General features: G+C 45.2%; 1 protein-coding gene across 1 annotated transcript; it reads left to right on the top strand.

The window, feature by feature from the left end:
* The first annotated feature begins 2,917 nt into the window (after positions 1-2,917).
* Positions 2,918-24,107, top strand: MGST3 (microsomal glutathione S-transferase 3). Its single transcript, XM_061120214.1, has 6 exons — positions 2,918-3,066; positions 18,269-18,392; positions 19,514-19,587; positions 20,401-20,458; positions 23,037-23,109; positions 23,864-24,107. The coding sequence occupies exons 2-6, from the start codon at positions 18,276-18,278 to the stop codon at positions 23,998-24,000; spliced, it is 459 nt and encodes a 152-aa protein (XP_060976197.1). The 5' UTR covers positions 2,918-3,066; positions 18,269-18,275; the 3' UTR covers positions 24,001-24,107.
* The last annotated feature ends 309 nt before the right edge of the window (positions 24,108-24,416 follow it).

Genomic DNA, 24,416 nt, shown 5'->3' with positions numbered 1-24,416 from the left:
GCCAGGCTGGAAGAATCACAAGCTGGAACCAAGGCTGCTGGGAGAAATATCAACAACCTTAGATATGCCAATGATAGCACTCTAATGGCAGCCTTATCAAGAGAAGAGTGAAAAAGCTGGCTTATAACTCAATATAACTCAACATTCAAAAAACTAAGATCAGGGCATCTGGTCACATCACTTCATGACAAATGGAAGGGGAAAAGTGGAAGCAGTGAGAGACTTTATTTTCTTGGGCTCCAAAATCACTGCAGATGGTGACTGCAGCCATGAAATTAAAAGATGCTTGCTCCTTGGAAGGAAAGCTATGACAAACCTAGACAGTATATTAAAAAGCAGAGATATAATTTTGCTGACAAACGTCTATCTAGTCAAAGCTATGGCTTTTCCAGTAGTCATGTATAAATGGGAGATTTGGACCATAAAGAAGGTTGAGGATGGAAGAATTGATGCCTTTGAACTGTGGCGCTGGAGAGATTACCGAGAGTCCCTTGGACTGCAAGATCAAACCAGTTAATCCTAAAGGAAATCAACCCTGAATATTCATTGGAAGGACTGCTGCTAAACTTCCAACACTTTGGCTACCTGACACAAAGAGCAATTCATTGGATAAAAGACCCCAATGATGGGAAAGATTGAAGGCAAAAGGAGAAGAGGGCAACAGAGGATCAGATAGTTAGATAGATACCATCACTGATTCAATGGACATAAACTTGAGCAAACTCTGGGAGATACTGGAGGACAAAGGATCCTGGGAGTCCTGCAGTCCCTAGGGTCTCTAAGAGTCAGACACAACTTAGCAGTTGAACAACAACAATCTGGGTGATTAAGTACTTATTTGTGTCAAACAGGGATAACCGGGAAAGGACTGGCCAGAATTACTCTTGACTCTTCAGTCATTCCTTCTACCACCTCAGGCTGCCTTTTCTTACATAGAACAGTCACTGAGTGTCTTACTGCTGGCCTGCTGCTATAACAAAAATACCACAGTATGGGTGACTTAAACAGTGAACATTTATTTCTCTAAATTCTGGAGCCTGGGAAGGTGAAGATCAAGGTGCCAGAAGATTTAGTGTCTGATGAGAACCTACTTCCTGGTTCATAGATGGCTGTCTTGGGTGTGTCCTCACACAATAGAAGGGCCAAGGGAGCACTCTGGGGTCTCTTTTATAAGGACACTTATCCCATTTGTGAGGGCCCCACCCTCATGAATGGTTGGATGGCATCACCGACTCAATGGACATGAGTCTGGGTAAACTCCGTGAGTTGGTTATGGACAGGGAGACCTGGCGAGCTGAGGTTCATGGGGTCACAGGAGTCCGACAAGACTGAGCAACTGAACTGAGCTGAACCCTCATGAACTAATAGCTCCCAAAGGCCCAACCCATGAATACCCTCAGAGTGGGGATCAGGTTTCAACATATGAAATAAGGTTGGGGGGGTGTGGCGGGAGGTAGACAAGAAGACTACAACAAAAAACACCCTCAATCTCTGGAAGCAAAGGAGTGGGAAAATGCCCCTCAATAATGTACAAATGCTTTCCTACCTTTTTATTTGCAGTGTTCAGTGAAAACCGTTCTTTGCCAGAAACCCTAAAATACAACGGCTTCCCTGGTGGTTCAAACATAAAGAATCTGCCTTCAGTGCAGGAGACCTGTTTCCTAGGTTGGAAACATCCCCTGGATAATGGAATGGCTACCCACTGCAATATTCTTGCCTGGGTAATTCCATGAACACAGAAGCCTGGCAGGCTACAGTCCATGGGGTCACAGACACTCTGGGCAGGACTGAGTGAATAACACCTTCGCTTTCACTTTACTGAAGAAGTTGAAAGCTTGAGAATGGTTGGAAGTTGTTGAAACAATAGCCCTCAAAATACTTCCAGGAATGTGAATATGACAAATCACTAAAAAGGAAAAAGACACCCACCCTAGAGCCTTTTCAAGATCAAGATTCCAACCTTTCTACAACTCGACCTGGAAACACAGGCTCTCATAGAGGAAGGAAGTACCCCTATGTAAGAGACACTAGGGTTGGCCCACACGCGGCGTATGAATGTGGATGTGGGGTGTCCAGAGTAAAGGGGTGATGGGCCCACTTAGGACACTTGAAAACTGGAAACTTTGGTGCTTTTTGCAGTCGACTGTTCGGGACTGAGCTTACAGCGCTTTGTAAGTAAGCTCCACTCTTTCCAGCTTGACCCAGCTTGCAGACCTCACTTAAAAGCTCACCGCACCATGCCCAGACTAGAGGGCCTAACTGGGGCAGAAATTCGCGATCAAGGATCTATGGGTCCCTGAGGCAGTGCGGTCTCGTTTCCGGAGAGCTGGAGCGGGCGAGCGGGCAGCGTGTGTGAAGATGGGGGCGAATGGGTGCGGCCATCACGCTAGAAGTGCTAGGTGCCGGATTTTGGAAAAACTAACAATAGTAGGGAAACACACAGGCTCTAACATCCCTAAACCCTTTCATCTGGGACCGTGAGCGCCTACCCCAAACTAAACTCAGCCAGAACATACCCATCCCTCGGCTTGGGCGCCCTCCCACTTCGCGCACGCGCCGTGCAAACCTGTGCTTCCGCCTTCACCGCAGAGCGCCTAGAAGCGAACTACGGTGGCTCTGCTAGGGATAACTTATTAAGGTCCTACCATGCAACAAATGCAACCCGAGAAATATGAACTGGCCGGGAGAGTTTAGGAAGGCGGCTACGATGGCATTTGCAGAAAGGAACAGATAAATGTATTTGGGGGTGGGAGGGTTAAATCTCCCTGGAGAATGAAATGGCAATCCATTCCCGTATTCTTGCCTGGAAAATTCCATGGACAGAGGAGGACAACCATAAGGAGGAAGAAAATTTAGACTATGCCTCAAAACCAGGGGCCCGGGGGTGGTACTCTGAAGTCCCTGTCGGGCATCCGGAGCCCTGCCTTGGGGGCGTGGCCTCGTGCTGCCCGGGGTTGGGGCGGGGACTGCTCCGGGCCACGCCCCACTCTGCTAGAGGCCAAGGACGCCGCACCTACTCTTCCGCTGCGCACTGAGTTCCGCACCAGGCGAGCGAAGGTGATCCAGGTGAGTCCCGGGACCTGTGGGCAGCGAAGAGGGTGGGCCTCGGGGGCACTTCAGCTTCTGCGCTGGGCACTGCCCATATCTCTGCCATCCCTAGCTGAATAGGGGCTCGCTCGCTCTCTCGCTTCTTGATTGTAGTTTCTACCTTCCCATCCCCTTTGCCCTCCATCCTCCCCATGATGTAGTGAATGTGGAGCGTCTAAGTCAGGCTAGCCTCGCTATCTAAAACTCAGGGAGATTCTCAAGGTCAACGCTTCCTCAGTTACGTCCTTTCCTCTCCCCCGTTCCCTGGGCTGTGTGGACCCCGGGCTCGCCTTTTCTGCCTCCCGGACCCCACCCGACCCTGCCAGCTGCATCTCTGGTGCACAGGATGGGCGCGCAGGGCACTGCAGGGGCAGCGGGCGGTGCAGGCCTGGTGGGTGACACAGGTTTTTAAAGTGGCCTGCGAGCGCTGCGCCAGCTGCGGGTGTGCATGTGTTGCTAGGAAGTTTCTGGGAGGGCCTCCCAGGAATTGTGTTTATTTTTCTCCGGCCTCGTAGAAACGTTTTTCCGTATGTTTGTATTGGAACCTACGAGTGGGTCATTTCCTACCGCCGCCTTAAAGCAAGAGAGGAGGCGGAACCTTCGTTTAGATTCTGTCTTGGATTTCAGAGGAGTCCTTCATCTAATGTGGCTGCAGGGAGCCCTAGGGCCCCAGCGGTGGAGCAGCTGCAGGGCGGTGGAAGGGGCTGGGGGCTGATTGGTAGCTTATTCCCCGATGTTCCGGCTTCTGCTAACACTTTCCTTGAGTGTCACGAAGCTTACCGCTACATTGTAGCTTCGGGGACCAGAGTATGGGAAGCGAGGTAAAAGAAAACCAGAGACAAAAGAGGGTGGGTAGGAAAAGAGCCTTGGGCTTGTGGCTTTAATCCCCTAACAGAGAAAGGGGCTTCTGGAGGGAGGGACTCCCAACTGCTCTGCAGATGTGTGACTCTTTGCAGGTGCTGTAGACCTGGGTGTGGTCGTGTGGAATTGCCGCAGATGTTAGATTTCTCTGTCCGTGGGAGCTGAAGCAAGGGCACCCCTTGGGAAATCTGTAGATCATCGGGAGCCTGCAGTTTCTGGGAAGCATCCAAGATTACTGGTCAAAATTACAGTCTGTGCTTAATTTAGGCCAACCAGTTCAGTAATGAGCATATAGTACGTGAGTCAGGGAATTGTTCATTCTCACAGGAGTTAAAGTTAACTGAGTTTAATACGTTTATATCTAAAATCCAAACAAATACTTTCTGCCGGGGAGGACATTCTGTGAAGCTTCCCTCCTGACACAGTGTTACAGAAATAGAAAACTTCGTCAAGCCATTCCCCACCCCACTCCCAAATGATGTTACTATATATAAAACAGAGATACTGGTAGAGATACTGTGTCCAATCATAGAAAGCGCACTTCCAGGGCTTATTCCAGACATAAGGAACAAAACTGGAGAAGGGCAGTCTTACCCCTTATTTCGACTTAATCCTGCCAGTTCAGGGTTCTGCAGAGATGCAGTCCGTGAAGGGGAACCTCTTAAACTGGAGGATAGTAAAGGAGCTGAACCTACATGGAGAAATCTGGAATGAAGTGAATGACAAATCAATCTGTCAAAAAGTAATTTAGTGCCAGCTGCACAGATAGCAATATCCAAATATATTCCCTATATTTTTATTTAAATATTCTGAATCTGTATTCAGAACAGCCTTGCCAACCACAATTGATCATGAACCATTTACCTTTTTTTAAAGCAATATTTGTTTAAAAGAATATACTGCTATGGTTTTTTGCAACTAGTTTCATTAATACTACTTATGAGTATACCATCCTTTTGAAAAACAAGAATTCAGAAGTTACCAGGTAGGTTACTGCTATGTAAAATAGAATTTTTGTATTGCCCTGTCTCTTATGCTATCTACCTATTTTCCTATGGGGCAGTTATACGACCTTCCAAATACATTTGCAAACACCTTTAAGGATTTCAGCATTTAGAATCATCAATCCTCTGTTACCCTCTGAGTTCTTTCTTGAGTCCACCTACTCATTAACTGGAACTTATATTCTAATATTTTGGTGTCTTAATTCACTTTTTTATTTAAGAGCCTAAGAAATTTATTTTTATCTATATGCTTTTTTAAAAATTTCTCCAGCCCAAGAAATGTGAATGATTATGACACAACTTCATTCTAAGTACAGACAGGCCTGAAGAGTTAGACTCTCGTTTCAGACAAGACCTGCCGCCTATGTAATTCCTTCATTCAGAGGGACTCTGAATGGAGACACTTGGGAACTCAGCAGCTGCTAAGAATTAACTACAGTGCACCCACATTTCTTGTGATGGAAAATCCAAGTGGTGTCAGTGTGACTCATTAGAGGTTTTTTTGTTCCTATCCAGGAAGTCAGAGCTTAGTTTCACTCTGCCCGTCCGTTCCTGTATAATGCTAATTAAGGGACAGGTTGTGTGGGAATCATGATATAAAAAAGAAGTGCCAATTTCTGTGCTGCTTTGCTTCTTACAAACCTGTTCACCTGAAAGATTAGAGGTTTTGTTTTTTTTTTTTTTTTCTAATATCTCTCCTCTTTTCATACTGCATTGCTGACACTCATTAAAAAGAAAGGGGAAAAAAAAAAAACTTGGACCTTTTCCAAACTTTTTTCTTCTTCCAATGAGAAAGCTCTCGGGCTTTAATCAGTCATAGACTTGGAGTTAATTATTAGCTTTCTATTCTCGTTAATATATCTTATCGTCAGGACAGGGTCTGGGGAAGTAGAAAAGTCTCTGAAGAGGTTAGGTGTGGTCACACTTGCTCCTCAACCTTGTTGAGAGAGGATATATAGCCAAGAGTTTAGAGCATGACTCTTGAGCCAGACTGCCTGGCTATGTGTGAATCCAGGCTTTCTCTGTGATAGCTGCGTGTCCTGGGCACGGTACTTAACCTTCTCATATTCAGTTTCCTCATCTGCAAAATGGAGTAATAATATATCATAGGGATGCTCTGGGGGTTTAAATGAGTTAATATTGATGAACTATTTAGAACCGTGTTTGACACATAGTAAATAATATATGTGCTAATAATAATTTATTAATAATCATTGATTTTCCCTACCACTCTTCGTCTAGCCTCTATCACTACCCTCCAGCCAGCACTGGTCTCCTTTTTCTTCCTTATACAAGTAAACCCTCCCCTTTCTCTGTGCCCGTGTCCTTGCTGTTTTCTCTACTATGTTCTCACATCTCACATGACGTCCTTCAGAGACCTTAGTTCAGTCTCTTCCCCTCCTGTTTCATGATCCTCCCAAGTCGTCTTACTCCTTTTGACTCCATTTTCTGGAATGCCAGGACCTCCTTTCTCTGTCTTGATGACCAGTGTAATCCTGCACTGCGCGTGGTACCCAGCATTCAGTAGGGGATAACATGGGGAAGGAGTCATCTTGAGGCAATACTGAGGAAGGTGGTAGGTGTGGGCTTAGTTAAAGTGAGCATTCCATTAGATGAAATGGTTTGTTCTGGATTGATTGTATCAAATCAGCTCCCTTGAATGAATTGTTGTTGTTCAGTCACTAAGTCACGTTCCACTCTGTAACGCCATAGGACTGCAGCACACCGGGTTTCCCTGTCCTCCACTGTGTCCTGAAGTTTTCTCAAGTTCATGCCCATCGAGTCAGTGATCCTGTCTAACCATCTCACCCTCTGCCGCCCTCTTCTCTCTGCCTTTCCCAGCATCAGGGGAATGCATTGTTACAAGAGTTTTATTTTCTTCTGTGTCCCATGACTGCTCCCTGTTCTCTCCCGTCCTCTGAGATTGGTGCCCTTAGACCATGGGACATGTTCTGCAGCCTGTCCCTGGGATCACGCCTCCCTGGAGGCTGGGCTCCAGATGGTCCATGGTGGCTCAAGGCTTCTAGGTCAGCGCATCAAGAAACTCTCGCCCATAGGGTCAAGAATTCTTGGGTCAAGAATCTGTTTGGGAGATTTCATCTTTGCACAAACAAGGGAACCCAGGGTTTGTTCAGTCTTATAGTCTAGTATTCTTCGATTCCTGAAGAGCTGACTTACCAGTTCTTCCCAAGGGGGATTCCATTAGGCATGTGTGTTTAGTGTTTTTCACGCTGCAGTCAGACTCCAGAGAAGAAGGGAGCAAGTAATTTGCTTTGACCTTAACAGAGTGTAACTGTCAGTGCAGGCTCATCCAACATAACCAGGAAACATTCACTCAGACTTGAGCATCAAATGCTCCTTCACCAGCCCCTCCCCTGCTCGCAGCAAGGATAGTGATATAGCCATTTGTCCTCAGCACTGACGGTTCACCAAAACATTGGAATTAAAATGACATATGTGAGGCTTCCTTGATGGCCCAGTGGTAGAGAATCCGCCTGCCAACGCAGAAGACATGGGTTCAGTCCCTGATCCAGGAGGATCCCACAGGACTGCAGAGCAACTAAACCCACTGCCCCACAAGTACTGAGCCTGAGCTCTAGAGCCCAGGAGCTGCAGCTACTGAGCCCACGTGTTGTAACTATCGATGCCCCACAACAGGCATCACTGCGACTGTAGCGTAGCCCCCTGCTTGCCACAACTAGAGAAAGCCTGCCCAGCAACAGAGACCCGGCACAGCTAAAAAAGATAAATAAATGCTTTTTAAATGACATGTGGAACTTGAATATTTTATATTCCAAGCTGTGGCTACTTAATCTTCAATTGAATAGGTTTGGATTGTAGGACATTTATCTCTTAAAAAGACAGCTCTTCCGTTCCCGTAACTTATAGCTGACCTCCACCTTCCGAGTTCTGCCAGCAGTGTGGATGAGGAATTAAAGAATGTGAGGAACTGGGAGAGACCCACTTTATGATCTGCCTCTGCTGTTTGCCTCACTTGAGTTAATAATTGAGGCTGGAGAAGTGTTGGCCTGCCTATTTAACTGACTTTTCATTTTTAGCCCTTGGAGAAATGTCTACTGAATATGCAAAGCAATTGTGGAGAATAGTTTTTCTTTCCTTCTCTTAACTGTCCATGTCTTCCTTTAGCTGCCATTTGAAACTTTGACTCTCAAACAGGTTTTACCATCTGTTTAGCATAGAAGTTACCAGACTGGCATTTTGAAAATGTAGGATGAGCCCAAAGAAACTCTCTTTTTTTCCTCTCCCATCATGGAAATAGGGAATTACTTTTGTGCTACTTCTTTCCAGGCTCTTAACTTTCTCCATTTGATATGGTCACATGAAGCCCTTTAAGTTACCATCCTTGTATTATTCACATGAAAAAATACCATGTAAAATAAAGGACCGTATATAAGGAAGATTGGATTAGTAGCACAGGCAGCCAAATAAGGATTTTAATGAAATACTGGGGAAGGGCGCCAAGTCAGTCTGTCAGTGCTGTAGCATTGTCCCACTCCTGATGCATTAACAATAATAATAATAATAAAAACTGTTGAGAAATTGCTGTACCGATGGAGAAGAGCAATCTTACAAATGGAAGTAGGGGTTACCGTTGTCCACTCTGGCTTTTATTTATTTGTTTGAGCGCAGAGAGAGAGGTGAAAGTTGAAATCCTCTCTCCCTTGAAATATTTTATTGATTTTCATTTAGTAAAAGATAAGTTGTTTTAACTGCATGGCTCAAAAGTCATAAATTATTTGAGACCGTTGCCCAGTGCTCCAGCTGGCCTTTTGCCCCCTTTGTGCAGTGCTGGTTGTATCTGGGGAATTTCTGTCGGCAGCTCAGAGGGAGTGGAGTAAATAGTGAAGGAGAGCTTTTCCCCAGGAGTATTCTGCTGATTGCAGTTCAGGAAGTTCTCTGATTAATCCTTTTATAACTGAAGGAACCCCTGCCCCAGTGTGATAAGCGGAGTGGTGGCAGAAGCGGGACTCGGAGGAAACAGCTCGTGAAGGATAGCCCTGGAGTGCTGGTGTTTCTAGGAGAATCAGTCATTCCTGGAGGAGAGTACCTTAGCCAGATAGCATAACGAGCCCCATGAACTCAGGCACTGGAAAAGAGCGTAGCTTCTAGGGCTGAGACAACACAGCCTCATTTTAAGTCCAAGCTTGCTCACTCCTAAAGTGAGACTTTACAGTGGTGCCTTGTGGCTTTTTAAAAATCCACTGTCTACTCACTGGCTGTACCAAAGACTTGTTGCTCCAAGTCCTGCTCCTTCCACCACAGACTTCAAGGCCCCACCAGTCACCAGGGCACCAGCGTTTTCTGATCTCCCCCTGGAAGCCCACTGTGGTCTGGTCCCGTGCCCCACCTGCCTAACTACTCTCCCTAGTTTTTTTTCTCCAACCTGATACATGCTCAGAAAGTTACATTTGGCCAGTAATAAACGTTTTGACAAATAAAAAAGTTACAAACATTTTAATATGTATATTTAAATGTATATATATTTTGTGTATGTATATATACACATACATATATATGTGTATATATATATGTTTAAATATATATATTATAGGAGTAATTTGGTTTCTAAGGTATTCTCAGGATATGCAAGCATCCCAAGGTAGAGCCTGAGGCTGGTGAGGGTCCGTCGGGAAGAAAGGCTGCCCAGGAAGGGGTAGGACTCTCACAGGCCACATTGGTGGGATTGGGCAGCAGGAGTGATTTAGGAGGGAGGGCTGTCCGAGTGTATTCCATTACAGCCCACTTTTGACCTTCGACACACGGGCTCCACTTTCTACTACTCCCCTAAAACCTGGCCATCACAGGGTCCCCCTCACCCAAGCCAAGAGCATATTCTGTTTGTGATTCTTCACAGAGGTGTCCACTTCTTTTCAGAATTCTTTCTTCCTTACATTTAGGGTCTGTACTACTTACTCCTGGTCCATTTTCATACCTGGAAAGCTCTTTCCATGGGTTGGAGTTGAATCCACCCCAAGGCTCACCATAACGATGGTCATGTTTGCTTAATCAAACAGCTTTCCCTTTGGAGGGTGATGCTTCCTCTGCTAACACTTAGCAATTGCATACCCTTTCTTCTTCTACACATGTCATCTTAGTCCCTTGAGGGAGAAGCAGGAAGTGTTAACTGTTACATGACATGTAAAGACCCTCTCCTGGTCTGGCCCTGACTCTCTAACCTTATCCCCATCTGTTCTCGCCAGTCACTGGGGTCCAGGCCTTCTCTCGCCCAGAGCCTTCCTCTGCACCTGCTCTTCCCTCTGATTGGAAGGTTCTTTCCCTCAGTGTTGCGTGGCTGTTTCTTCTGCATTCATGGGTCAATGCAGATGTTGGCTGCAGAAAAGCGATCTTTCCCAGACAATCCTGCTGTTGTACCCCCTCCCCCACCCATCCCCTTTCCACCACTGCCTTGTATGTTCTCCATAATAGTCATTGCTGAGGACTTACCTGGCAGTCCAGTGGTTAAGATTCTGCTTTGCAATGCAGGTGATGCGGGTTCAATTCCTGGTTGGAGAACTAAGATCCTACATGCTATGGAGCAACTAAGCCTGCATGCCATAACTAGAGAATCTGTGCATTGCAATGAAGGATCCTGCATGATGCAACTAAGACCCGATGCAGCCACACACACACACAAAAAGTCATTGCTCTCTCAGAATGACTTTGCGTATTTCTTCTCAGTCTTCTCTCATTAGAATGTCAGTGCGTTGAGATCAGGGACTTCATCTTGTCCACTGGTATATTCCCACACCTAAACAGTGCCTGGCATAGAATAGATACTCTGTATATTGTGGTTGAATAAATGAATTAAATGTTTCTTGGACTCATGCTGTCCACACTAGGAGATTAACTTCTTCTGTCATTATGCTGTCCACGTCAGGAATCTAATAGACCAGCCTTTTGCCTAATTTGAATCTATTCCAAACTATCAGAATTAATTCCCAAGTCAGAGCACATTACTGATTTGTAGAAAAGTCAATATCCTCCTTATTTAGGAGGTATTCACATAGATGGACAGATAGTATACTTGCCAGGATATATAATATGTCTTTGTGTTTGGATCAGCATTTAATAAGTGTTCATATGAGATGCTTAGTCTAGCTTATCTCATTTAACTCCTCAAACCATCCTGTGAAGTAAATAGTATTCTCCAATTTGGCAGAGAAATTAAATAACATTTACAAGCTCCCAGAGGTAGGGTCTGAACATGAGTCTTACTCCAGAATTCTCACTGTCTGTGCTTCCTTAGATTTTCCCATGGCAGAAGACAAATCATAAACAGCATTCAAGTCTGCTAGGAATAAAAACATTCCCAAAAGGATTTCTGCTATTAAATAAGAGACAAGAATTTTCTAAATAAAAAGAAAAACTAATTCTTTCTAAACCTTCAGTTTAATGTTCTCTCAACTGTTTTGACTTAAGTGTGCCAGGAAGTAGTTAACTGGAAGCAAATACCTCTATAATTACTAAGTGAGGAGGGAACAGAAACACTTCTGTCCTATTTCTGCCTTTCCCCACCCCATTTAGTTTCATTTTTGAGAGGAGTTTTTAAAAATATTTGTTTGGGCTGCATCAGGTCCTAGTTGTAGCATCTTTTGTTGCAGTGCGGGCTTAGATGCCCCTCGGCATGTGGGATCTTCGTTCCCCAACCAGGGATCAAGCCCACATCCCATTGACTGGGAGCTGGATTCTTAACCAGTGGACCACCAGAGAAGTCCCTGGTGGGGAGTGTTTGTACTTGGTTTCCCATCACTGCTATGAAGGAAGAATCTGGAATTGAGTATTTGTTTTCTTATTTGCCTACTTCCTCCAACAGAACATGAGCTTCCTGAGGGCAGGGGCAAATTCAGCTTGTCATCTTCTCTCTTACACCAGCCCACGGAGCAGCCGTAGTAGGCACTCAATAAGCCTGACAAGTAAATGAACATGCACTCAGCCCCATGCAGTGTGAGCGTGTCTGACTACAGGGAGGGCTTGCATGACTAGGTTTGCTGATCTCCATGGTTTGTACTAGAAGCCTGCTTCCTTCTGAATACGCCTGCTTGTCAGATAATCTGTTGTAACATGGCTCGCTGTTAAGAGTTTGGAAAAAGAGGGGAATGTGTGTAGTTATAAGCTATGTTTGCTATCTTAAAATGGTAATTCAAAATTATAAATTCTTAAATTGATATCATAAATATCATCATATATTCAAACCGCCTTTTATCACTGAATCAGAGCAAAGACAGTTAACGGAACATTAGCACACAGTGTAACCTAATATGTAACATTTATTGAGTACTTAGGGTATGGCAGGTAGCTTGATGGATGTTTAGAGACAGTGTCCCTATTTAGCTTTACAGCTACTCCATGCTGTGGGGTGGGTACCATGATCATCTCCAGTTAAGAGTCGAGGAAGTCGCGGCTGCTGAAAGACACTGAGTAATTTTCTTGAGGACACAGAGCTCGGAGTATGAGATCCAGGTTCTAAACCCAGACAATTTGATTTCAGAGCTGCACCCTTACCTGCAAGGCTGTGTACTGCACTTAGTGGGTAAGTTCAAGCTAAAAATCAGGTCTGATTCTTCGGCTCCATTAAACATACTGCCTGTTCCTCTGTCTCCTCAATTACTAATTATTGTCAGGCCATTTTTTTTTTGCTTGTTTCTTTTTTAATTTGCTTACTTTTAATTGGAAGATAATCGCTTTACAACCTGTTGGTTCCTGCTCTACACCAGCATGAATCAGCTGTAGGTATACATATGTCCCCTCCATCTTGAACCTCCCCACCTCCCCACCCCATCCCTCTAGGTTGTCACAGATCGCCAGGTTGAGTTCCCTGCATCATCCAGTCCCACTGGCTACCCCTTTTACATATGGTAATGAATAAGTTTTAGTGCTACTTTCTCAATTTATCCCACCCTCTCCTTCCCCCACTGGGCCCACAGTCTATTCTCTATATCTGCATCCCTGTTGCTGCCCTACATATGGATTCATCAGTACCATTTTTCTAGATTCCATATATATTCATTAATATATGATATTTTTCTCTTTCTGACTTACTCCACTCTGTATAACAGGCTCTAGGTTCATCTACCTCACTAGAACTGACTCAGATTTGTTCATTCTTATGGCTGAGTAATATTCCATTGTCTCTGTGTACCACAACTTCTTTATCCATTCATCTGCTGATGGACGTCTAGATTGCCTCCATGTCTTGGCTGTTGTAAATAGTGCTGCGGTGAACACTGGGGCACTTGTGTCTTTTAGAATTGTGGCTTCTCAGGGTGTGTGCCCAATAATGGGATTGCTGGGTCATATGGTAGTTTTATTCCTAGTTTTTTAAAGAAATCTCCATACTGTTCTCCAAAGTGAGTGACTTTATCAATTTACATTACCATGAATAGTACAGGAGGGTTCCCTTTTTTATCCTCATCCTGTCTCACATTTATTGTTTATAGATTTTTTTGATCATGGCCATTCTGATCAGTATGAGGTGAAACCTCATTGTAGTTTTGATTTGCATTTCTCTAATAAATGATGTTGAGCATTTTTCCATGTGTTTCTTAGCCATCTGTATGTCTTTTTTGGAGAAATGTCTGTTTAGGACTTCCGTTAGGCCATTTTTTATATAACTTTTTGGCATATATTTGCTCATTTTAGACATTCTAGAAAGGTACAAAGGAAAATCTAATTCAGCCATTTAAAAATAACTATGCTTATGATTTTGATATTTTCTTCTTTAATTTTTTCTATTATTGAGAAAACTAAGATATACACTTTGTTGTCTTTTTTTAAATCTGTTTCACCATCTGAAATATTTCACTATTTTTGATGATTATATTCTATTCTATCTTATGGCTATGTTATTTATTTAGTTAGTCCTCTTTGTTTGGACATCTGTACCATTTCTGTTTTTGCTGTTATACACAGTGCTGAAGTGAATGTGTTTGAACCGTATCTGTTTGCCTTCCTGATTACCACCCTGGGATAGATTACCAGTAGAATTATTGAGCATTTTAAAAATATGAACAGTATAAAGCATACTACCTGCTTTCAGGCTGTTCTCCAGATGGTTCTGTTTTACATGTCCCCCAGAAGCATGCAATACTGCAAAGTAACTAAATAAATTTTTATTTGTACGGATCATAAATTTTAATCTTTACAGCTGGTGTGTGACTAACCCTGAAAACTGCATGAAAATTCACAAGTGCTATTATACAACCAAGACAGTTACAGAGTAATCTATACTGGTCATGAAAGTTCAGTTCCAAAAGGACCAATGGGTGTCTGTCACCATGTAGAAGGCAAAGTCTAGGGCAGAGTTCCCACCCCAAGAACCTTATCTTGCTGGGTGGATATATCGGTTGCTGGTGACACAGAGCAGGTATGTAATCAACAAACTGTGGTGTGCAGCCCGAATGAGTGCTTCAGTCAAAGAGAGGTTTATGTTCCGCATATCAGCTTCTCAAGCCTGTGCCCTGGGAGCTATCTACTAGCCGCGGGCCGGCCCAGCCTTGGGTGTGGCTGGGGCTGCCTGGGACAAGGCTCCTGTGAGCTGAAGTGCCTCCCCTTTCCCAGTGTACACACCCGAACCCACCACAGGTTGGGAGTGTCCAACTCCCTGCCCTGGATTTCTCAGGAAATAGAGATTCGACAAATGAAGATTTTTTTTGTTTTTTGACCCCTAAGTGAATTAAACAGATTCTTTTCTTAAAGGACAAGCCTAAGCACTTTCGATCCCCATGGGATCTGTGTCTTCATCAGCTACACTGACAGAGCTCCTCTGTGCTCTGATCTCTTTCTCCAGGAATTCATACATCCAATTGCTTCCATTGTCTCAGTAGATAGCGTAAGGGGGATAAAAAGGAAACTGACCTGGGTTAGGCACATACTTTATGCCAGGCACTGTGCGGAGTGGAGGGATCATTTTGAAAGCCACCTGGAGCTTGCTTCATTTCTTCTACAGCTTTCTGTGAGCACACACTCTGAGCTTGGCACAGAGGATGCCAGACAAACACGGTCCCTCCCTCGTGGGAGCTAAGTAGCTGGTGCAGTTGGCTGCTCTCTCTGTCCTAGCCCTGATCACACCAGCCGGCTGCAGCGCCTGTGAAGCAGGGCTCTTCACTGGGTGAAAGTGCGAGGCGGTGTCTGGGCGGGCTGAGAAGGCTTGGCTTCTGCATTTGCGCAGGCGTGTCCATGGGTCCTGCAGGGAGAGCCTTGGGGAGGGCCTCCCCTCTCTTCCTGCCCCTGGCACATTTAGCTTCCTGACCCATTGCACCATCTTTTGCAGAGCACCTACTTTAGCATCAGACTCTAGGTCCCCCTTAATGTAAATTCTCTGTCCTTCAAAGGTCTTGCTCCTGCTTCTGCTTGCCCCCACCCAGATTCCTTTTCCCCGAGTACCTATCACCACAGCAGCATGTGAGGAGACATGTGAGCATGTTCATTAGGGTGTGACTGCCTCAGCATGTCCTCCGAAACTGCATTTATGTTTTGGAAGAGGAGCACGCTAGTAGACATTAATTTCCAATTGCAGATTCTCTTAAATATTTATGTATTAGTTATTTATTTGACTGCACTGAGTCTTAGTTGCAACATACAGGATCTTTAGTTGCAGCATTAGAACTCGTAGTTGCAGTATGTGAGATCTAGTTCCCTGACCAGGGATCGAACCCGGGTCCCTTGCACTGGAAGCATGGAGTCTTAGCCAGTGGACCACTAGGGAAGCCCCAAATTGCAGATTTTTGAGCAGTTGCCTTTCCAAGTTCATTGCCTACAGTAGAAACATCTGCTCAAAAGGCACTTCTCTGTCCTGCCATCTACCTTCTTCTACCCAAACCCTTACAGGCCAGAAAAACAGGCCAGTGACTTGCCCATGAGTTCTAATGTTTTGCCAGGGCTAGCTGGAGTATTTGGGGGGAAATTCTACAGCCTGTTCTGGTCTTAGCTCTGCCTTCACCTCTCTTGCCTCTATTTCCTTTTCTGTAAAATGGAACTTTTGGGATTTGGGGGAAGCTGAAAAGTCGCAAGGTGACCCCAGGCTGTGAGGGAGCCCAACCCACCATCCAAAGCTGAGGTCTGAATGGACTTTCAGCTTGGAAACTTTGATCTAAACCAGATAGTAAAGTAAAAGTCGTTGAGTCGCTCTTTGCAACCCCATGGACTATACAGTCCATGCAATTCTCTAGACCAGAATACTGGAGTGGGTAGCCTTTCCCTTCTCCAGGGGATCTTCCCAACCCAGGGGTCCAACCCAGGTCTCCCTCATTGCAGGCAGATTCTTTACCAGCTGAGCCTGACCATGTAATTCTTAGACAGTCAGCTTTTGGCAAAGTCAGAAACAGCTTCATTTTCAATAGCCTGTTTGGCCTAGATGTGTTGAACTCCAGGGCAATCAGATAGTTGTGTTTATTTTAATTTTTAAAGAGGTGTTTGGTATTCACTCCGTATTTTTGTTTTACTATCTACTACTAAAGCTTTCTCCCCAAGCTGATTTTCTAAACTCTGAAAATGACTAACTCTAGAAGAGAATGAGGGCGGGGGAGCTTGGAGGGCAGCCAGAGACTCCTTGCTCTCTGCAGGCACACCTGATAGCCCAGGAGAGGCTGACCTGGTGGTGACTTCGGTGCTGAGTCATGGGAATGGACCTTTCCAGAATGTGTCCCCGGGCCCGAAGAAGAGGGTGGTGGGTACCCCTCAGCAAGCAGCTCCAGGTGAAGAAAGAATATAGCAAGGGAAACTGATGGGAATTACTGTGGAACATGGTGAGGGGTGCGTAGATTTTAGGATTTTGTTTTCAAATGTTATTTTGCAGACGGAAGGGAAACTTAAACTTTTAAAGAGCTGAGCTGTTTCCAGGCCCCAGATTCCACACTGAGAAAGATGCTGTGACTCCAGTGTCTACTCAACTCTGAGTCGCCAAGTGGAATTGAAAGGGGACATGGGAACCTAATCGGAATCTAAGTTTGAATCCCAACTCTGCTACTTTCTCTTTTAGACCTTTGGAACATTACTTAACCTCTGGGCATTCTTTGGAAGATAGGGAGAATACTATCTTGTAGGGTTGTTAGTGAGGATGACTAGAAACATTTTGGAGCAGGGTAACCCTCCCAGGCTTACGGGAGAGATGGTAGCCAGACAGTTAGCAGGGATGGAAGCTCTAAACTGAGGGCAGAACACACACGGGAGCTGTCGGCCGTGTGGGCCGTGGCACGTGGTGGGCCAGCAGCTGAGATCTCGGGAAGCGCTGCAGCTCTTTCTCTGCGTGCCGCCGTCCTCTTTGGACATCTGGAGATAAAAGCTCAGAGAGGTTGGAGGTAGCACTCACTACTTTGAAATTATTAGGGCTTCTTCCCAACCACCAAGTTTTCTTCTCCTTGGCGTTCCTTCTTTCCTTCTGGGGCAGGACAGGAACTCAAAGAGCTGAAATTGCCGAACACTGAAAAATGCTGAGATGAGCTTTTTTTTCCTCCAAACATTTCATTAAGAAATTTTTCAAACATGCAGAAAAGTTGAAAGAATTGTACATTTATCATACATATATCTAACACAGGTTCTAGAATTAATATTTTGCTATATTAGCTTATATCATCATTTTTGATGCACTTCAAAGTAAGTGGCATTGCAGACACCAGGACATGTCATGGGGTTAGTTTTGAAGTATTGGTTTGATGAACACCTTGAGTTCTCCAAGAGCTGCTCAGAGCCCCGTTCTGCTTTTGAAGCACTAAAAATAATACCTTCCCTTCCAGTGTGATGTTCCTGTTTTGTACTAGCACGTGCCTCAGGATCCAAGGGAGGCCTAGAGGTTCCTGCCCTCAGAGTGTCTCCCATGCCAGCAGACAGACAAAAGCCTGGAGTCATTGTGTCCTTACTGGTTTATACCCTGTCTCTCTCTCTCTTTCTGTTTTTCCCTGTTTGTCTGTCCGTCTCCTTCTGGTAATCTTTGAGCATTTTGCTTGTGAAATATTTTTTTTAATTGGGGTTTTTAGTGGCCAGACCATCCTGTGGCAATGACTACTTCAGTAGTTTAGATAAACCTCATAAATGCAGTGTTGATCGAAGGAACTCCAGCACAGAAGAGAATGTGATCGTGAACATTTCTGTGCACATATTGCAGACTTCAGTCCTTTTTTTAAAGATTCTGTTAGGTAGTTAATGTCTCTGACTACCTCTTAGAGCCATCAGATCACTCACAACTCTTTTCGATCTGTAGGGATACTCTTGCTGGTAACAGAGCGTCGCACTCCTGAGACCTCCTGCGGGACAGAGCCCACGGTGCCAGGCAGCCCCCTAATGTGTCCTTTCTCCCACAGAGTCAGGATGGCCGTCCTCTCTAAGGAATACGGTTTCGTGATTCTAACTGGTGCTGCCAGCTTCTTGATGGTGACTCATCTAGCCATCAATGTTTCCAAGGCCCGCAAGAAGTACAAAGTGGAGGTGAGTGGGAACACAGTGGTGGCCTTACAGGCCTGTCGGGGGCAAGCACCCATTTTCAGCCACAGAGGAAGAGGTCAGGGGCTAGTGGCGCTAGTCTGTTCTTATTAGAAACTCTGCCCCTGGCTGGCAGGAGCAAAGAAAGAAATACAGGCCCCTGCTGGAGAGTCACTTCGACCTTGTTTCACTTTTGTCTCTTCTGTAGAAAAACCAGGTGTGCGTTTGTCTGGAGCTCTTTGCTGGGAAGAGAGTTATTTTCTAAAGGAGGTTAAACAGGGAACTCCCTGGTGGTGTAGTGGTTAGGACTCTGTGCTTTCACTGCTGAGGGCCTGGGTTCAATCCCTGGTTAGGTAGCTAAGATCCCACAGCCTCTGAGGTGTGGCCAAAGATAAATAAATTTTTAAAAGCAGGGGTTAAATTGCAGTTGTTTTCTGGTGTGCCACTTTAAAATGATGTCTTCTGGTGATTTTCCCGTCTCCCAAGTAGAAAAGAAGCATGTGGCGCTGCGGTTATCCCGTGCTTGGACATTAGACGTAGGGGGAAGGTCTGCTGAATGCTTCCTTTAGTTCCAGCTAATCTAGAAGGGAAGATTACTGAAGCTCTCCCTGGCGAGCAGTTTCAAGTGTCTACTCTGCTGAATAATTATAATTAGGCTCCCTCAGTAGAACTCCTTTTAAAGTTCTCGTCTAGTTTCTTTTTTTAATGCGCACATCCATTAACATTCTCACACACTGTTTCTGTTCCCCTGCTAAGGGACCCTTAAAGGATGTGGTGTCTGATTGACTCTTGGGAGGGAGTTGTTTCCCAGTTGCTGCTCACAGTGCATCTCAAAGCCACTAGTGACGGCATAATGTCAACAAGAGCACTGACTCTGGCACGGGCTGTCTCCATCCCTTGAATAGCACAGACCTACATCCTTGTTCTGGATGGTAATAAACCCAGATTGAATCTGCCTCTGAGAATGAGATCTCTCTCACTGCATGTGTTTAAGCAGAAAATGAATGATGATCTACCAAAGTTATGACAGAAGATGCTTTGGGATACATTACCTTCAAGGCTGACTTTAACTCTCGACACTGAATGCTACACTTGGCCGTATGATCACACACACTTTGTTTTAACAGTATCCTACCATGTACAGCACCGACCCTGAAAACGGGCACATCTTCAACTGCATTCAGCGAGCTCACCAGAACACGTGAGTGCTGGCCCTGCTGGGCCCCTGAGACGTCTTCACAGTGGGAGCTTTCTGCCCTACACCTCAACCCTTGGTTTGCTGAGCAGTTGGGATGATGATCATGGATACTCATTAAAAGTATCATAAAATGTGTTTATGAACAGGTTAAATATTAAGCAAAATTAAGAGTTGTCAGGATGGCGAGAGACTGGATAACCTTTCCTTTCCATTTCTTTTTTTAAATTGAAGTTGATTTAGCTTGCTGTGTTAATTTCTGCTGTTTACTGACAGCAAAGTGATTCAGTTATACCTACATTCTTTTTTTACTTTCTTTTCCATGATGGTTTTCTACAGGCTATTGAATACAGTTGCCTGTGCTATACAATAGGGCCTCGTTGTTTATCCACTCTGCATATAATAGCTGACATCTGCTAACCCTAACCTCCCACTCCATCCCTCCCCCAACATGTCTTTAATGCTACGGTACTCTTCTGCAGTATTTATTTGCAACAAGTCCACTCTAAACTGATGCTGAATGTCCCAACCTAGGGGCTGAGAGGCTTTGAGCTCTGTAATCAACTGACTCTAATTCACCTCATCACTTTGTTAGCTTTGAGGTCTTGGACTCACTGTCTTCTGAGTTACCTCTAATCCCAAGCAAAGCAAAAGAAGGTGGATGATCTTAGTGGTCTGGCCTTCCACCTCTAGTCCATGATTATTTTTACTCTCAAATTTCTAACTTGGCAAGTAAGAATGTAAAAAGTTTTTAGTTTTACATGGACACACTTAAGTAGGGTGCTTTTCTTTAAAAAAAGTTTTTTCTATCTATTCCAGGTTGGAAGTGTACCCTCCCTTCCTGTTTTTTCTAGCTGTCGGAGGTGTTTACCACCCAGTAAGTACTGAGCACGCACAGCACAAGTTTTTTTGTGGGAGGGTGGGGTGGAGGAGGGAGGCATCTAATTAGATTTAATAGATTTAATTCACTGAGCCTTTGGGGAGGGAAGAGGAAATGAACATTTAATGAACATCTTTGATGTCTAGGCACCATATATTTTAAAGAATTAAATTCTGTTACTTCTTATGAAGTTTCTTAAGGCAGGTAGAATTTTTCCCATTTTTTTTGGTTTTTTTTTTAAAACAGATGAGAAACCTCTTGAATACTGTATAACTTTCTCAAGATCAAATAACTAGAGTAAAAAAGTCAATTTGAACCCAGGACTGTCTGCTCCTAGGAGGTTCATGTTTATCGAGTTTTCCTTTGCTGTATTTATTCAAGCAACAGAAATTTCCTGGACACCTGAGGTTACTGCAGTGACCAAAACAGGCAGACTCCTGGTCTCATGCACTGACTCTTAGTTGGGGTTACAGACGAAAAAGTAATGCAAGTATTGGGTTGGCCAAAGAGTTCATTTGTGTTTTCCCACGTCTTATAGAAAATCCCAAACAGACTTTTTGGCCAACCCAATATGTCACGTCAGTTCAGTTCAGTCGCTCAGTTGTGTCCGACTCTTTGTGACCCCATGGACTGCAGCACACTAGGCCTCCCTGTCCATCACCAACTCCTGGAGTTTACTCAAACTCATGTCCATTGAGTCGGTGATGCCATCCAACCATCTCATCCTCTGTTGTCCCCTTCTCCTCCTGCCCCCAATCCCTCCCCGCAGCAGGGTCTTTTCCAGTGAGTCAGCTCTTCACATCAGGTGGCCAAAGTATTGGAGTTTCAGCTTCATGCAATGTGTAGTTTGTTAGAAAGTGGTGCACCCCACAGAGGAAACACAAGCAGGCATGGTGGGAAGGGAGTGCTGGGGGACCAGTGCTGAGGGGGCAGCCTGGAGGGGTCCCTTGCTGCGAAGGTGACACTTAGGCAGCTGGTAGGGAGCACATGCCTCCGTGTCTCCAGACACCCCCAGGCAGGAGATGAGCAGGAGCCTGTCTGGTCCACTTGGGGCACAGTGAGCAGCCGGCTTCGGTGGTGAGCAGGGGTGAGGGCCAGGGCGAGGGTGGACCTCGGGACCTTGTAGGCTGCTGTGGCCCTGTGGGCCCTTGATTCGGTCTGCACTGCACTTATCTAAACAAAGCAAGGTTCTTTGGTTGCCGTTTGGGTCTTGCTTTGGACAGAAACTTTCCTTTCGAGGGGCCAGATTTCCCCTCCATTGGGCTGTGACCAGAGGACTGGTACCTCACATTCCGGGCTCTGAGACTTCCATAAGCCTCTGCTCTGTACCCGAATGGCCTTGCACTTTTCTTGTCAGTTGCTAGAATGGCACATCTATAGTTTATAACCTCGAGGTCTTATATTTTTTTCAAAGAAACATCTACTGCTCTCTTAGAGAAGATATTTCTTTCTTGTGCCTCTGAAGAGCCCCAATCCTAGCAAGTGACTGGACTCCCTGGTCCGAACAGATTAGCTGGGCTGTGTAGATGGGGCGCTACCTGATGTCCACCCCAACCCTGCTCCTGTCCCGCATCCCGGGATCCCATTCCTTGTGCTTCGTTCTCTAAAAACACTCTAAGACCACTCTGAGGACAAGCACCTAATGCAGTTCCTGGGTTTACAGAGTAACCTGGCAGAGAACACAGGCCTGCTAGATAGTGACGTGTGTGCCTGGGCGTTTGTTTATAGTTGTTGCATACTCCCACTGATATTTAACAGTCCCTAAAATCACGGAAACAAACAAATACAAACCCTAAAGTAGGCACCTCACCCCACTGATGGCAGTGCTGAATGGAAAGATGCTTGAGGACAGTGGCATACGGTGACTCACGTCTTCACACCTCTCCTCTCTCCTTCTCCCTGGCCTCCTTTGGACTAGGTGGGTTGTCCCCCCAGGAGGGTGGCCAAATGGAAGCATTTTCCATCTCACATGAGTTTTTCCTCTGTCTTCTGAAGGGTGTTGGAAATGGGGAGACTGTCCTCTCCCAAGACTGCATATTCTGGGGTTCACAACATAGCACCCTCTCTGGCTTTTTCTGGTAGAGCCCCACACTTATGCATAGGTCGCAGCATAGCCCCTCTGAGCCCTCTGGGGGCCCTCGCTGAGATGAAGCGGCACACAGCAGCGGAATGCCCAGGCCACCGCTCACGGCGCTCCTCCCCTGGTCCTGCCTCTCCGCTGGCTTCCTCTCCGGGTTACCCTGCATCCCCGAGGCCTGCCTCTCCCAAAGCACAGTGGCTCTGTGCTCTAGCACACTGACTCCTCCAAGGCAAGCCAGGCGGTTCCTGCCGTCCCACCTGCCTAGGAGAAGGCCAGCAATCACCGCTCAGGTCTGTGGGCAGTTCATAGAAGGATCACAGGGCTTTGGTTTTCCCGACTGAAAACAATTTCATTCTACCCTAACTTTGGTAGGGAGTATTTTACCATATCTGTGAAATTGTTGACTTTTTATTGAAGTGTGTAATCAATCCTAGATGTTAATAAAAATCTGCCTGTTTCTTCAATGCAAATACTAACAGAGCCCTTTTATTTTAGCGTGTAGTTTCTGGCTTGGGCTTGGCCTGGATTGTTGGACGAGTCCTTTATGCTTACGGCTATTACACGGGAGGTAAGGACACACTGATGTCTGCCAAGGAAACAGATTTAAAATCTTGTGCTACTGTACTTTCCTGTTTAGCCAGGCTTTTCAAAAAGCAAAGTAACTTAATTTTCCCTATCTCTTCTGTAACTTGATAACCAAGTTGTATCTATCAAAGTAACTTGATAACCAAGGTGAAAGACTGGTGATCTTCTTTCCTTTTGTTAATCTTTGAATAGTATTTAATAACAAAGCTCATTTTTATTGAACATTTTCAATGTGTCTATTGCTGTTCTAAGACCTCAGCATATGTCATTTAGCCCTATAATAATTCCATGACATAGATAGTATTAGAATATGGATGAGGAAACTGAGGCTTAGAAAGATTAAGACTCCAGGTCACAGAGCTACTAAGTGTAGATTTCAAACCCAGGCAGTCAGACTCCAGATCTCCTGCTCCTCATCAGGACTGTAAATGGTGTTTCTGACAGAGAAGTGGGGAAGAGACTCTTCTCGCTGTGCTTACCTTCTGGAAGAGGAAGAAAGTTCCCAAAGATCCTGAAGCAAAGCTCTACTTATTATCCTATAATTTGATTTAAAGTCCACACAACTTTATATGCAGTATCTGACAATGGACAGCTTAGGCTAAAGAGCTGGCTGACCTCTGGAGACCAGATGGTCTAACGTGCAGCCCCAGGTGCCTTGATGGAATGGCTCATGAATGCGGACAGCATTGTGATTGCCGTGCGTCCCCAGTAACTGCTGTTCTTTCCTCTTTTTTTAGAACCCAGAAAGCGGCAGCGGGGAGCCCTGAGCTTCGTCGCCCTCATTGGCCTGATGGGCACCACTGTGTGCTCGGCCTTCCAGCACCTTGGCTGGGTTAGAACCGGCTTGAGCGGCGGGTGCAAGAGCTGCCATTGAAGAATTATAGGGTTTTTTGAAACTCTCATTCATCTTGAGTGACTTTTATTTTCAGTTACATTTTTTTTCTTAAATAAAATCTTAGCTGGCGTGAGCCTCGTACCTAACCCTGACTCTATCATTTAATTCTTTTAGAGTCTTTGATCTAAAATATAAGTATCCTGTTCCTACTAAATGAGTGAGGGGCCACAGGTATTAAGCACTCCTTCTACCGTGCCAGAGGATCTTTACTTAAGGTGTGAGCTGAGAAAATGTCTAATTGTGAAAATATTCGTGATCATGCCCACTGAGCCACCGGAGAAGGTCCCCCACAATCATGCCATGGCAGTGAAAACCTGAGGCTTGAAGGAAAGTCTCTTTGTGCTAGTTGGGATATAAGATTCTCTTATCACTTGCTAATACATAGAATGACAATA

Source organism: Dama dama, chromosome 20 (assembly GCF_033118175.1).
Source record: "Dama dama isolate Ldn47 chromosome 20, ASM3311817v1, whole genome shotgun sequence".
In the NCBI taxonomy this organism is placed as follows: domain Eukaryota; kingdom Metazoa; phylum Chordata; class Mammalia; order Artiodactyla; family Cervidae; genus Dama; species Dama dama.
Note: the sequence above shows the minus strand (reverse complement) of the source record. Positions and strands in the feature narration are given on the sequence as shown.

Bases quoted from the DNA above. Each gene is read 5' to 3' on its own strand.
- MGST3 (XM_061120214.1), top strand. From the start codon at position 18,276: ATGGCCGTCCTCTCTAAGGAATACGGTTTCGTGATTCTAACTGGTGCT. The intron at 19,588-20,400 runs GTGAGTGCTGGC...TATCTATTCCAG, and splicing joins CAGCGAGCTCACCAGAACAC to GTTGGAAGTGTACCCTCCCT. The intron at 23,110-23,863 runs GTAAGGACACAC...CTCTTTTTTTAG, and splicing joins TTACGGCTATTACACGGGAG to AACCCAGAAAGCGGCAGCGG.